We start from the raw sequence: 12961 nt of genomic DNA, 5'->3' as shown, positions 1-12961 counted from the left end.
TAATTTCAAGCAACTTTGCAATATACATCAATTAAAAAATTGGCATTTATTCATACTTGAATGGGTATATTAGGGGTTTCTGTGTTATTTGGGCCTCTTTATCAAATTTTGGTTTGGGCGGAGTTCCCCACTTAGCATTGCAAAACTAGTTACAGTGTGACTCGTGGTAAGTACGTATTTCTTATTTAAGCCCTCACTAAGGGGGTTATTTATAATAAGTATGTTAAAATCTTGAAAAATGTTAGTTTTTTTTTCACTAGAAAACTCAAATTTTTTAGTAGAAAAAAACCTTGAATTTTTCAAGATTTATTATACCCCGATGCTGCAAAAAGCCGGGATCGAAAATCTGGCATCTCAGACCTGTTGAGGTCCTGTATAAGTTAATGGGAGAGGCATCTATCTCAATTTGAAGTTCATGGTCTGCGCTGGGTTTAGCCCAAAAATCTGAGTTTTCTGGTAAAAACTCCAAAATGTGAGCAATTTGGGAAAAAAGCCTGAAGAACTTGAGCAATTTAAGGGAAAAGCCTAGAAAATTCAAGTGAGTTCGGGTTTTTCGCTAGATTTTATGGATTTTTCTGCAATCCGATTAGATCGAGTTTTTTTTATTAATAAATAAGCTAAAATCAGGCATGAGAGTTTGGTCGTGTTTTTTTTAAAATAAAATATGAGATAAATTCGGATTTTAGTAAAGAACCACCAAAATGTTGGACGGCAAAGAGAGGCTCAAAGCCTGAAAATCTAAAACCAACTGTGTGGCTGCCATTGAGTGGGGCTCCATCTGAAGGTAATAGGATAACATTTGAGGGTCAGTGTTTATTTACAGTCAAGCATTAATAGAACTATTAATACTGTATTTATATATCTAAAAAAGTCAGAAGAACTCTGCTTTAGTGAGTCAAAATGATGGACCCACCAAGCAGCAGCTGTAGGGAGGACAAGTGAGGGATGGTAGGTATAGTAGGGCAAGAGGGAATGGTGAAAGCTGTGCAGGGGGTGAGGTAGAGTCTATAGTAGAGGGGGAGTATAATACACTGTGTAAAGTCCCATGTAAATCCTTACTTTTTAACCCAATAACTATGATGATAAATACACATATAGGTAGACATAACTTCCATTGCACCCCAAAATGGGAGTGGATTGCTGAGAATAAAAATAAATTGGACAGATCTGGTATGTGGGTGCAACTGGGGCAAATCAGAGGCATGTAGGGGATAGGGAGCCTTAAGGGAACTCACTGAATCTGTTCACTCAGAAACCACAAAATAAATGCAATATCTACCACTCCACAAACAGTGGCACTTGAACCTTCTGATTATAGTGTATTTATCTTGTGTATTTGTTTTCCTCCCCCAGTGCAGCTCTGGGGAATAGATGTAACCTTTAAAAATAAAAGATAATAACAATCTTTCAGCACTAGACCTATAGTATGGCATTCATTCCGTATGAGCTGGGAGCTGCATCTTTCCCTTGGTCTGTCTGCGGATGCTGCATTGTGATGCATAGTGGCAGCTGGGTACTTTCTCTGTTTCCATGGCAACTACTGGGCCTATTTCATGTCCGCTGCATCTATTGCTACGTAGCTCTCCTCATCCTCCCTCCAAACCTATTACTTTCGCTCCAACCCTTTTCATCACTCTCTCGCCATTTCTGTCCTTCTCTCCTTGTTTTTCCCATTATTTCTTCCTGCCTCTGTATACCATTCTCTGTTTACCTCTCTCTCCCCCTCTAAACCGGATTGCTTCTGACAACTGCAAGGTCAGTAACACCCCCCCTACCATCACTACCCTAAGACCCCCTCACTCTTTGAGACCAATCAGGAATGAGGTTACATTGCATGAGACAGAGTGGGTGAGTGAGTGAGAGGAAGTATAGAGAATGCAGAGAGGTGGGCATGTGTGGGATGGTGTGCTACGTGTGGAGGAGTGTAGAATGTGGGAAATGTTTTTCTTCATTATAACCTAAATGTCTTTCCTCCATCCACTCATTTTTTGCCCCCACCTGTAGACACTCGTTATGTGCCATTCTCCACACACTTCTTGGCTTATATTTCTCTTCCTAGAAACTTCCAGTATCCCCAAACACCAATTCTGCAGGTCCCTCAACCAGGATGTCCAGCTCTGATGGAGATTCTTTAGAACCCCTGCTAGGCCCACTGGAGCTAGAGTGCAAGATTTGCTATAATGGTTTTGATGCAAAACAGCATCGTCCCAAAGTACTGGGCTGTGACCACCGCCTATGTGCCCGCTGCCTCAGAAAGATGGCCTATAGCTGGGGTCCTGGGACCCCCACTTCTTTGTGCTGCCCATTTTGCCGGCAAGAAACTCCTCTTCCAGAGGACCTGCAGCTCATACCAGATGACAGTTCATTGATTTCCAAGCTCAGCTGCAATGAGTGGACTCACAGGCGTGGCTGCTCTGTTGCCCCTGAGGTTCTCCTAAGCCCTGGGAACTTATGTGGGGGTCCTAGTTCCTCTGAATGCCTGGTCATCACCATCATGGAGGTTTCTGAGGAACCCCCAGGGCCTGGAGAAGATTTGCCAGTTTTGGATATCTTGAGTGTGAAGATCTCATCCAGCCTAGCATGGCTACCTGGTCGTTGTGCTCCTCATCGATGTTGCCCTTGTCGGCCAGTGCCACGAGTTCTTCTTGGTTTCTTGTGTCTTGTGTACTTTAGCTCATTGCCTCTTGGTGTGTACCTCCTGATGATTCAACAACTTCCACTTGGCATTGTCCTGGTTAGTTTAGTGCCATGCACCCTTGTGCTTTGCCTCTTATGTCAGTGTTTGTGCCATGAGTTGGCTGCTAGCCTTGTTGACTGACACAATTTTGTGTTCCACCCTATGAGCACCATAAATATATTGTGCCAACACAGTGTTACCAGCACACCCACTGTCTGTGCCAAACTTTCATACTGTCACATTCTTCTTCGAATGTCCAGTCCTACACTCTACTATACCCTTGGAGTGGAAACATGTACTACATATATACTCAGGTTATGCCAGACCTGTAATCTCCATCCTGCATTAAGTGTGTTCAGAGATTGTTCTCTGTTCTAATGTGAATTTCTGGATTTCATTACAGGCATCACCAGCCACTGTGTCCCTTGGTAATACATGTTTATAAAATCTGATGATCCTACATAGATATCCTAGCACCTGTATATTTGTTCCAAATGGCATCAAGAATTGTGTTAATGAATACACAAAGGTGCCGCTTTTAGCCTCAAATTATTCCAATGCTGAAGTCCCTTGTGGGTATTTTTATTCTCCATTGGTTGACAGATGTATATGCATGTAGACGTGTTCTGCATTTAGTCAGGTATATGTGTCCTGAGCTTAAAACAGTATTGGGGTAGGCGAATAGTGTCTCTGATCATGGCAATGAAAGAATAAATAATATAAACTTCTTTATCTAAATATCTATCTTAATAACAATTGTATTACTGCTGCAAGATAAACAATAATCAGGTTTAATAAAATTATCCAATCAAAATATTGATTGACCTATCTGTGGTTTTACACAGGTAGCCCTAAAGCCTACTGATGGGGAGCAGAAATAAGAAATACCATTAAAAAATTGCTTGCTAACAATTCAAATCCTGTGAATTAGCCATCATGGATGATGCGCAACTGAAAATTCACCACACACTAAGTATTGTTACTTGGGATAATTTCTTCATGGTAAAACATGGAGTGCAAAGCACCTTAACTTGTTTCATGTGCCATAGGCCTAACACAGCAGGGTGCAAGTTACTTAAAGGAGAAGGAATGCTACCGAAGCAGTTTATTGCCAATAGATTAGCCATAGTACAAGCTATAACACTATATTTATTCTGTAGAATGCTTTACCATACCAGTAGCTCTAGCTCTAGAAGCTCGCTGTTTGTTTAGGATAGCAGCTGCCATATTTGCTTGGTGTGACATCACTTCCTGCCTGAGTCTCTCCCTGCTCACTCATAGCTCTGGGCTCAGATTACAGCAGGGAGGGGTGAAATGGGAGGAGGGAGAGAGGAGCAAACTGATCATGCTCAAGCCCTAGCCCTGGAAGTTTAAGCTGAAAACAGGAAGTCTGATACAGAAGCCCATGTGTACACAATAGAAGGAAAGAAATGTGGTTTTCTTTTGACAGAGGACTCAGAGCAGCATTACTTTGAGGGTTTACTGTTGTATTTATATAGACCTTTCTGATAAAGCTTACTTAATTTTAGCCTTTCCTTCTCCTTTAAAAACATACAAGCAAGTGAACTGGCTCTTAATAAAAGTGACCCTAGTGTGTGTGAATGTGATAAGGACCTTAGATTGTAAGCTCTGCTGGGGCAGGGACTGATGGGAATGATGTATAATCTTTGTAAAGCGCTGCAGAATATGTCAGTGCTATATAAATAAAGGATAATAATAATACTGCATTCAACAGTAAAGGGACAATCTGTGTTTTACATGGGCTATGCATCCAGTGAAAGTACTTGGGCACAAAGATGTCCTATATATACGTATATTAAATTCAACTTGCATTCATATCAGCTCCTGCTTTATGAACTGCATTTAAGGGGTCTGCAAAATAATGCCCCCCACATCCCACCCCCATGGTGGCTTAAATGTGCATCTGCCAAACGCTATTTACAGTCCGGTGCAAGGAATGGTGCATTGTGGCGATTTTTTTTGCACTTTGCACAAATCATTTTATTAAGCCCTATAGTGCCTCTTAACACCCGCCACTAATAAATACATCATAATGTCTAAATCAGTCCCCACTGTATTCATGGGGGCAGACGTAGGTCTGTGTGCTTCATTTTAGTGGAGAGTGGAGTGGAGACCTACAGTAATTTATTTAGCATGCAGCGCAGGGTAAAAAGTGCAAAAACATTGTGGAATGTGCCCATATTTGCCACTTTGCACCTTGCCTTGCACATTGTAAACAACCCCTTATACCTTCCATGCAGCATGTTGCAACTCTGCTGAGGTATTTGGCTAAACCGGAAAAGCAAATGAGGTTCAATGTTAATAGCAGAAATAAGATAAATGCAAGTTATACACTAAATGGTAATATGTTGGGTGCCTCTTAATTGAAAAGCATGTGGGGATTTTTGTGGATAACAAGCAGTTTAACTCTAGGCAGTGTCACTCTGTGGCTACTAAAGCAAATTAAATTCTGTCTTGCATAAAAAGGGCATTAACTCAAGGGATGAAAACATAATGTTGTATCTTTATAAGGCACTAGTAAGGTCTCATCTGGAGTATGCAGTGCAGTTTTGGGATCCAGTCTTAAAGAATTATATAACAACCAACTAAGCTGGTAAAAGGGAATAGAAGAATTATGCTATAAGGACAGACTTTCAAGACTGGGGTTGTTTTTCTCTGGAGAAAAGGTACTTACGAGGAGACATGATTACTTTTAAGGGCAGAGACACAAGGTCCGATTCGGGGAGATTAGTCTCCCCGAATATGAGGCGATTTGTCGCCGGGCGACTAATCTCCCCGAATCTGACTGTGTGTCTCTGCCCTAACAAGTAGATAGATAGCGGAAGGATTCATTGATAAGAACAAAGAACCAAAGCCCACTTGTTTACACTTGAGGAGTTGAACATTTATTGAAGCAGCAAAAATGGCTCTTTACAGAGAGGGCAGTGTAGCTATGAAGACAGACTCTATTAATGCCTTTAAGAGGGATAAGTGGTGTGTGGTTCCCAAAATTCCCAACAGACACACACCATAACCAGACCTTTTTCAACCTGGGCCCTACTGATATCAGAAAGAGGAACAGAATCCAGGAATACTATCCCACCAACGAAGGGAATGTTATTGTTAGCTCAGTTGCAGCATTGTGGCAGGCAATAGTGACCTGCACCCAAACGGATGGACAATTTTTCTGCCTAAACCAACAGATTTTAGACTAGCCTGGACATTACTATTTTAAATGACTTCTTGGACAAGGACACTATTCAGGACCAAAAAAAAACTCAAGATGAATGTGTGTGTGAGTATATCATACCTCCCAACATTTTGGAAATAAAAAGAGGGACAAAAAAAAAAAAAAAAAAAAATTTTTTTGACCACGCCCATTTTGTGACCACACCCCCTAATTACCATGTTAATTTTACAAAATTTGGCAGGTTATGAAAGTTTGAACATATTTCTGTTAGGGATGCACTGAATCCACTATTTTGGATTCGGCCGAACCCCCGAATCCTTTGTGAGAGATGCGGCCGAATACCGAACCGAATCAGAACAGAAGGGGGAAAACATTTTTTACTTCCTTATTTTGTGACAAAAAGTCACGCGATTTCCATCCCACCCCTAATTTGCATATTCAAATTAGGATTCGGTTCGGCTGGGCAAAAGGATTCGGCCGAATCCGAATCCTGCTTAAAAATGTCTGAATCCTTAGCTGAATCCCGAACCGAATCCTGGATTCGGTGCATCCCTAATTTCTGTGTTTTTTTCCCCAGTTATTACAGTTTTGCTAATGAAGGTGAATTGCACTTTAAGCTGTGAGTCTAACTTCTCCCAAGAGATCTGTTATCTTATATTGTTACAATTACTTGCTTATCTCAAAATTGTTACAAAATTACTTTATCCGCAGCTGTGGCTGTTTTGAGCTCTCTGACAAAAGCCAATTAATTTAGAAACTTTGTATCTATTTCTGGCTGTTCAGTGCAGAGAAAAAACTGTACTTTCCAATACAAACCAGGGACTGTAGGTTGAGCTGTCAAAAGAGGGACTGTCCCTCTGAAAACGGGACAGTTGGGCGGTATGGTGTATATATATATATATATATATACCATCAGCAATCAGTTCCAGGGAGCCGGACATTGGAAGTAACAAATCCAAGCAAGGCCTCTGCCAGCCATTGGTGACAAAGCAGGGGATCCCTACTGTTAAAAGGTGATACGTGGCCAGTTCCACTTTATCTACTCAATGATTTCCATAAGGCCATGCTTTTGATGATGCAGCCTTTCTTGAACTACAGCAAAAAAAATTGTTCTCCCATACAGTATATCAGTGGCCTTTTCTCCTTAGTCTGATTTTGCAATTTATTTGGTTACACTATGCAAATTCCTAATGCTTAAATCACATATTCTTGATTCAAGCAGAAGTTCAAACCAGCAGAAATTATGTGTTCTAACGTCTTGTTTGTTTTTAGCCGCCCTGTTGCACACAAGTCATGTTTACCAATGCCGACATACTGTCTCCTTTCATCATATAAACATGATCAGCCCAAATGATCTGTGCTGGAAATACACCGTGCCAGGGGAATGCAGGGTGACTATGAATTGAGTTCCACACTTGCCTCACTTAAAGGGACATTGTCACCTTTTCTTTCAGCTATTTAAAGTTCTAGAAATGTCTAAACCTTTGTATTGTGACCAACAGATGGAGCTGATGGATTGAATCATGTCTAGATAACAAATTTAGTCACCCATGACATCCCCTACACAAAATAATTAATTCAAGCTTAACATTGGATCAGACAGATTGAGGAAAAATGGCCTGATTGGGAGGGTTCATATGTAGGCGTTGCCTTCATCTTTTCCTGTTCTGTCAACCATGTAGGTCAGGGAGTCCAAATATCTGTCTGCTTTGTTTTTGGACTGCACAAGTTTAGTGCAGCACCTTCTGCTTATTTAAAGAGGAAAATGTAACTTTGAAAGCAATGTTGCAGTTGGAGTTGAATTTATGTTTTTCAATTATGTGATTGTATTATCACACAAAGTCAACCTTTAAATTAATTCTACAGTAGTTACTAAACGGATATCTGTAAATTATTACTAAAAGTGTGTACAAATGATGTACAAATGTTGCAAAAGCTACACTTATATAGTGAATAAAGTACCCCCTCTTGTAAAATATAAGGATATTATAAGACAAGTTACATGACCATCTGAAAACATGAGGCCGAAGGCTGAGTGTTTTTATACAGGTCGTGGAATTCCAAGGTGACTTCTAATATCCTCATATTTCGTAACAGGGGGTACTTTATTAATTATAATACACAAGTTTCAGTGAGTCATGTGACAGAAATGACATCCTTAAGCTCCGATTATAACCAATTACATCACTAAGCAGCGTTTATAAGGATATAATTTACAGGATATTCATGACTTTTGTGTATTATAAGGATATTATAAGTTACTGAGGCGTTCCATAACCATATAAAAACACAAGGCCCAAGGTCGAGGGTTTTTATACAGGCCATGGAACTCTGTGGTGACTTCTAGGGGCCCATTTACTTAGTTCGAGTGAAGGAATAGAAATAAAAAAACTTCGAATTTCGAATGTTTTTTTTGCCTACTTCGACCATTGAATTGGCTACTTCGACCTTCGACTTTGAATCGAACGATTCAAACTATTGTTCGACTATTCGATAATCGAAAGTACTGTCTCTTTAAAAAAAACTTCGACCCCCTACTTTGCCACCTAAAACCTACCGAGGTGCAATGTTAGCCTATGGGGAAGGTCCCCATAGGCTTTCTAACAATTGTTAGGTCGAAGAAAAATCGTTCGATCGATGGATTAAAATCCTTCGAATCAAACGATTTGAAACGATTTTTCATTTGATCGTTCAATCAAACTATTTGCGGTAAATCCTTCGATATTTGAAGAATTTACAATCGGCAGTCGAATATCGAGGGTAACCCTCGATATTCGACCATGTGTAAATCTGCCCCCTAATATCCTCATATTTTGCAACAAGGGGGTACTTTATTTATTATAATACACAAGTTTCAGTGAGTCATGTGACAGAAATGACATCACTAAGCTCCGATTATAACCAATGACATCACTAAGCACTGTTTATCTAGTGGATAATGTACCCCCTACTGTAATTTATAAAGATATTATGTCACCGAAGAGTAATGTGACCATGTAAAAGGTCTTTTATATAGGTCACATAACTCCGAGGTGACTCCTAATATCTTTATAAATTTCAGCAGGGGGTACATTATGCATTATAATCTACATTTTGTGTGAAATGTCGGGAGGGGGGTCCGCGTCCAATTCTGGTTGCCAGCGTCCAATTTGGGTGCATCGGCATTTGAACAATTTGAACATGGCAGTATCAAATTTGGACATGCGGTGTCATATTCAGCGCCCGGGGACCCGTTATAAACGCGCGTTCTGATGTCAGAATGCGGCGTTTATATAGTGAATAAAGTACCCCCTCTTGTAAAATATAAGGATATAAGTTACCGAGGAGTTTCATGACCATATCAAAACACGACGCCGAAGGCCGAGTGTTTTTATACAGGTCATGGAACTCCGAGGTAACTTCTAATATCCTCATATTTTGCAACAGGGGGTACTTTATTTATTATAATATACAAGTTTCAGTTAGTCATATGACAAAAATGACATCAGAACTCACCGTTTATAACTGATGACATCAGAACTCACCATTTATAAGGATATAATTTACAGGAAATTCATGGCTTTTGTGTATTATATTTATATACACATCAATGCTTTATGAAATTTACTATGTCAGACCTGCAGCATATGGATGTTCTAGGTGTTTAAAAAAAGCCAGCAACCACAGCTTGTATTTACATACAAACAGGGCTGAACATTGGCAGATGAGTCTCCTGCCACAGGCAAGTCACTGCTGAGGAGTGTGCTCCATCTATGATTTTGCTTTAACAAAGTTTTAGCACAAGTGAGCCCTTTACTTGTACCTGTTTGACATGTAATGTGCCTGCCGTGTTGACCTTTGTATGCTGCACTCTGTGTCTTCTTCATATAAATAGACGCATGGGTGTCAGGAAATTTGGTTGCAACAATTATGTGTATGAGTTTGAAGGCTTACACATTTTTGCACTTACCAGTTGTGCCTTCTAATAATACAATATTGCTTGTAGTTTGGCTCATAGACCATGTTCATGTTTAAGTTAACTTTTAGTATGATGTAGAGAGTGATATTTTGGGGCAATTTGCAATTGGTTTTCATTTTTTTTATTATTTGTGTTTTTTTTAATTACTTTGATTTTTATTCAGCGGTTACATTAGGGTTGTAATGTGGAGGGGGAGGGGCCATGACATGCTGGGGCCATGACATATAAGGATGGGGCTATGATGCAATCATCGGGAATCCTGAGCCGTTTTCCTTATTTGGAAAACCATGCAGGAAGTTTTTGACCCGGGCAGCCCTTCAAAATACCGGGCTGTCCAGGTCTAAACCGGAAAGGTGGCAACCCTAGTCCACATTACCCTAGCAGCCATGCATTGATTTGAATAAGAGAATGGAAAATGAATAGGAGAGGGACCAAATAGAAAGCAGAGTAGAAAGTAGCAATGACAATACATCTGTAGCTTTACAGAGAATTAGTTTTTAGATGGGATCAATGACCCCCATTTCAGAAGAAAAAGGCAAATAATTAAAATATAAAAAAGAAATAATGAAGCCCAATCAGAAAGGTTGCTTAGAATTGGCCATTCTTTAACATAAACAACATAACTTAAAGGTGAATCACCCCTTTAAAGGACAAAGGCAAAAAAAACATACTATAGGCCTCATTTATGTTGTGGGCACAATAAAATGGGAGCAATTGTTAAGCCAGTCAGAAGTGCACCTATTGGCACAGGGGAAGCCTGGAGCTGCTACTACCACCAGTGACATAACTATAGAGAAAGCAGACCCCACAGTCGCAGGGGAGCCTGGGGAACAGGGGGTCCCAGACTGTGGGGTCTGCTTCCTCTATAGCTATTAAAAACCAGCCGCTCTCTTACCTGCGGCGAGGAAGAGGGACGCAAGTCAGGCAGTAGTGGGCAGAACATGGGCAGGGCAGAAGCAGGATGGGATGTGGTCGGGGGGATGGGATCGGAGTGCGCTGGGCCCTGGGCTGAAGATTTTTTTGCAGATTTTTTCTAGTTACGCCACTGACTATTACCCTAAATGTGGTGGTAATGCCAGGGTTCCTACTGCTGCAAGCTGTATTGCGCTTACAAAAAGTCATGAGCAAATGCATGATGAAAAATGAAAATCTCCATTCTGAAAACTCTGACCACAGCTTGGGTGCAATTCGGCAAAACCAACGAATTGCATTGGTAGCAATCGCGGCTTGGCAGTAGTTACGCTGTAATTATGGCAAAAAAATAAATAAATATCTGCCTTATTACAACAGCTGCTGTCAGATATTTAACTTTTAGTTGCAATACTCTGTCAGCCACTGTATGGAAGAAACATTCTAGCAAAGCGCTCTCAGTATCAACTTATGTTAATAGGAACTGTTTCATCATCAAAAGCCAGACACTAAACTGCGGCTTCATTCCATTGCGGGAGACTGTGGTTGGCATAGCAACAGAACCAGGAAGTGAAGTCTGTATGCGGAAATCAGCAAAGCACTGCAACCAACATCAGGAATTGAAAATCAGCCTTGTAGCATCAGCTAATATTACAGGCCAACCTAATTTTCTGCCGGATAATTTGTGACGACCCCTAAGCTCAGCTTCTCAACAGCTGCTCAGAGCCCACTGAGCATGTGAGTGTCACAGACACTTCCAAGATGGTGATCCCCTGTGACAAGTTTGAAGTCCTGGATCATTGCTGCTATTGACAAGCTGATACTTAACACTGATGCAATAGGTTCAGTATATAAAATATTGGATTTTAGCCATATTCATTTTTAGGGTTTAGTTTTCCTTTAAGGAAAGGCTAAAATTAAGTAAGCTTTATCAGAAAGGTCTATATAAATACACCAGTAAACCCTCAAAGTAATGCTTCCCGGAGTCCTCTGTCAAAAGAAACACAGCATTTCTTTCCTTCTATTGTGTACACATGGGCTTCTGTATCAGACTTCCTGTTTTCAGCAAAAACCTCCAGGGCTAGGGCTTGAGCATGCTCAGTTTGCTCCTCTCTACCTCCCTTTTCCTCCTCCTCCTGTGCAGTAATCGGCCCAGAGCTATGATTGAGCAGGGAAACTCAGGCAAGAAGTGATGTCACACCAAGATAATATGGCAGCTGCTATCCTAAACAAACAGAGAGAGCTTCTAGAGCAGTTTACTCAGGTATGGTAAAGCATTCTGCAGAATAAATATAGTGTTACAGCTTGCATTATTGTGGCTAATCTAGTGGCAAATAAGCTGCTTCGGTAGCTTTCCTTTTCCTTCAAGTCTACTAAAAAATCATTAAGATTAATTAAATTCAGTAGAATGGTTCCCCCCCCCAATAAGGAGTAATTATATCTTAGATTGGATTAAGTAGAAAGTACTGTTTTGTTATTACAGAGAAAAAGGAAATAATTTTTATAATTTGAATGATTCGATTTAAATGGAGTCTATGGGAGATGGCCTTCCCGCAATTTTGAACTTTCTGGATAACGGATCCTATACCTGTATATGCCAGTTACAAAAGACTGAGGATTCTTCGCATTGAAAATGCAACATGTTGATTATTATACGTTTACACGAAGAAAGGATCAATTGCTTTATGTGAATGCAGGAACCACTAGAGCACAGTCTGTCTGTTCTTTTAATCTTTTAAATATCTATAAATAGAAATCTAAACCAACCCCATCTGCTGCTACTGGGAAAGAGGATGAGAAGTAAATATATTGCGAGTGGTCTGTCTTAGCTGCAGTATATGCATACCCCCTCCCCTTCCCTGAGCACACAACAGGGACTGCTACACAAAGCAAGACAATACAAATATACAGGGGGATTTGAGCAGAGAAAGCAGAAGTAGAAAGATTTCAGTTGATCTATGAAAGCAGAAGAGCCCAGGAATAACAGGCACCAAGGGTCTCTGACCAGAAATTCATACAACAAGAGGAAGGTGACAGGAAGGGATTACTCTGTATTGTGATTATCTATGTTCTACAGAAGATTACATCCTAAATCTGCCCTGATCCTTATTAATCTCATAAAGAAAGTGGGAGTCAAATCACAGATGAAATGTTTTCTCTGCCCCGGCACAGTGTGTGGGTAAAAGGACGGTGTAGACTGCAGCAGCTATATTTTATAACAAATACT

General features: G+C 40.4%; 1 protein-coding gene across 1 annotated transcript; it reads left to right on the top strand.

The window, feature by feature from the left end:
- The first annotated feature begins 1644 nt into the window (after positions 1–1644).
- On the top strand, positions 1645–2818 carry LOC108702004 (E3 ubiquitin-protein ligase RNF182-like). Its single transcript, XM_041577050.1, has 2 exons — positions 1645–1755; positions 2060–2818. Exon 2 carries the CDS (start codon positions 2108–2110, stop codon positions 2816–2818), a length of 711 nt encoding a protein of 236 aa, XP_041432984.1. The 5' UTR covers positions 1645–1755; positions 2060–2107.
- Positions 2819–12961: the final 10143 nt, after the last annotated feature.

Source organism: Xenopus laevis, chromosome 9_10L (assembly GCF_017654675.1).
Source record: "Xenopus laevis strain J_2021 chromosome 9_10L, Xenopus_laevis_v10.1, whole genome shotgun sequence".
NCBI classification, from domain to species: Eukaryota; Metazoa; Chordata; class Amphibia; order Anura; family Pipidae; genus Xenopus; species Xenopus laevis.
Note: the sequence above shows the minus strand (reverse complement) of the source record. Positions and strands in the feature narration are given on the sequence as shown.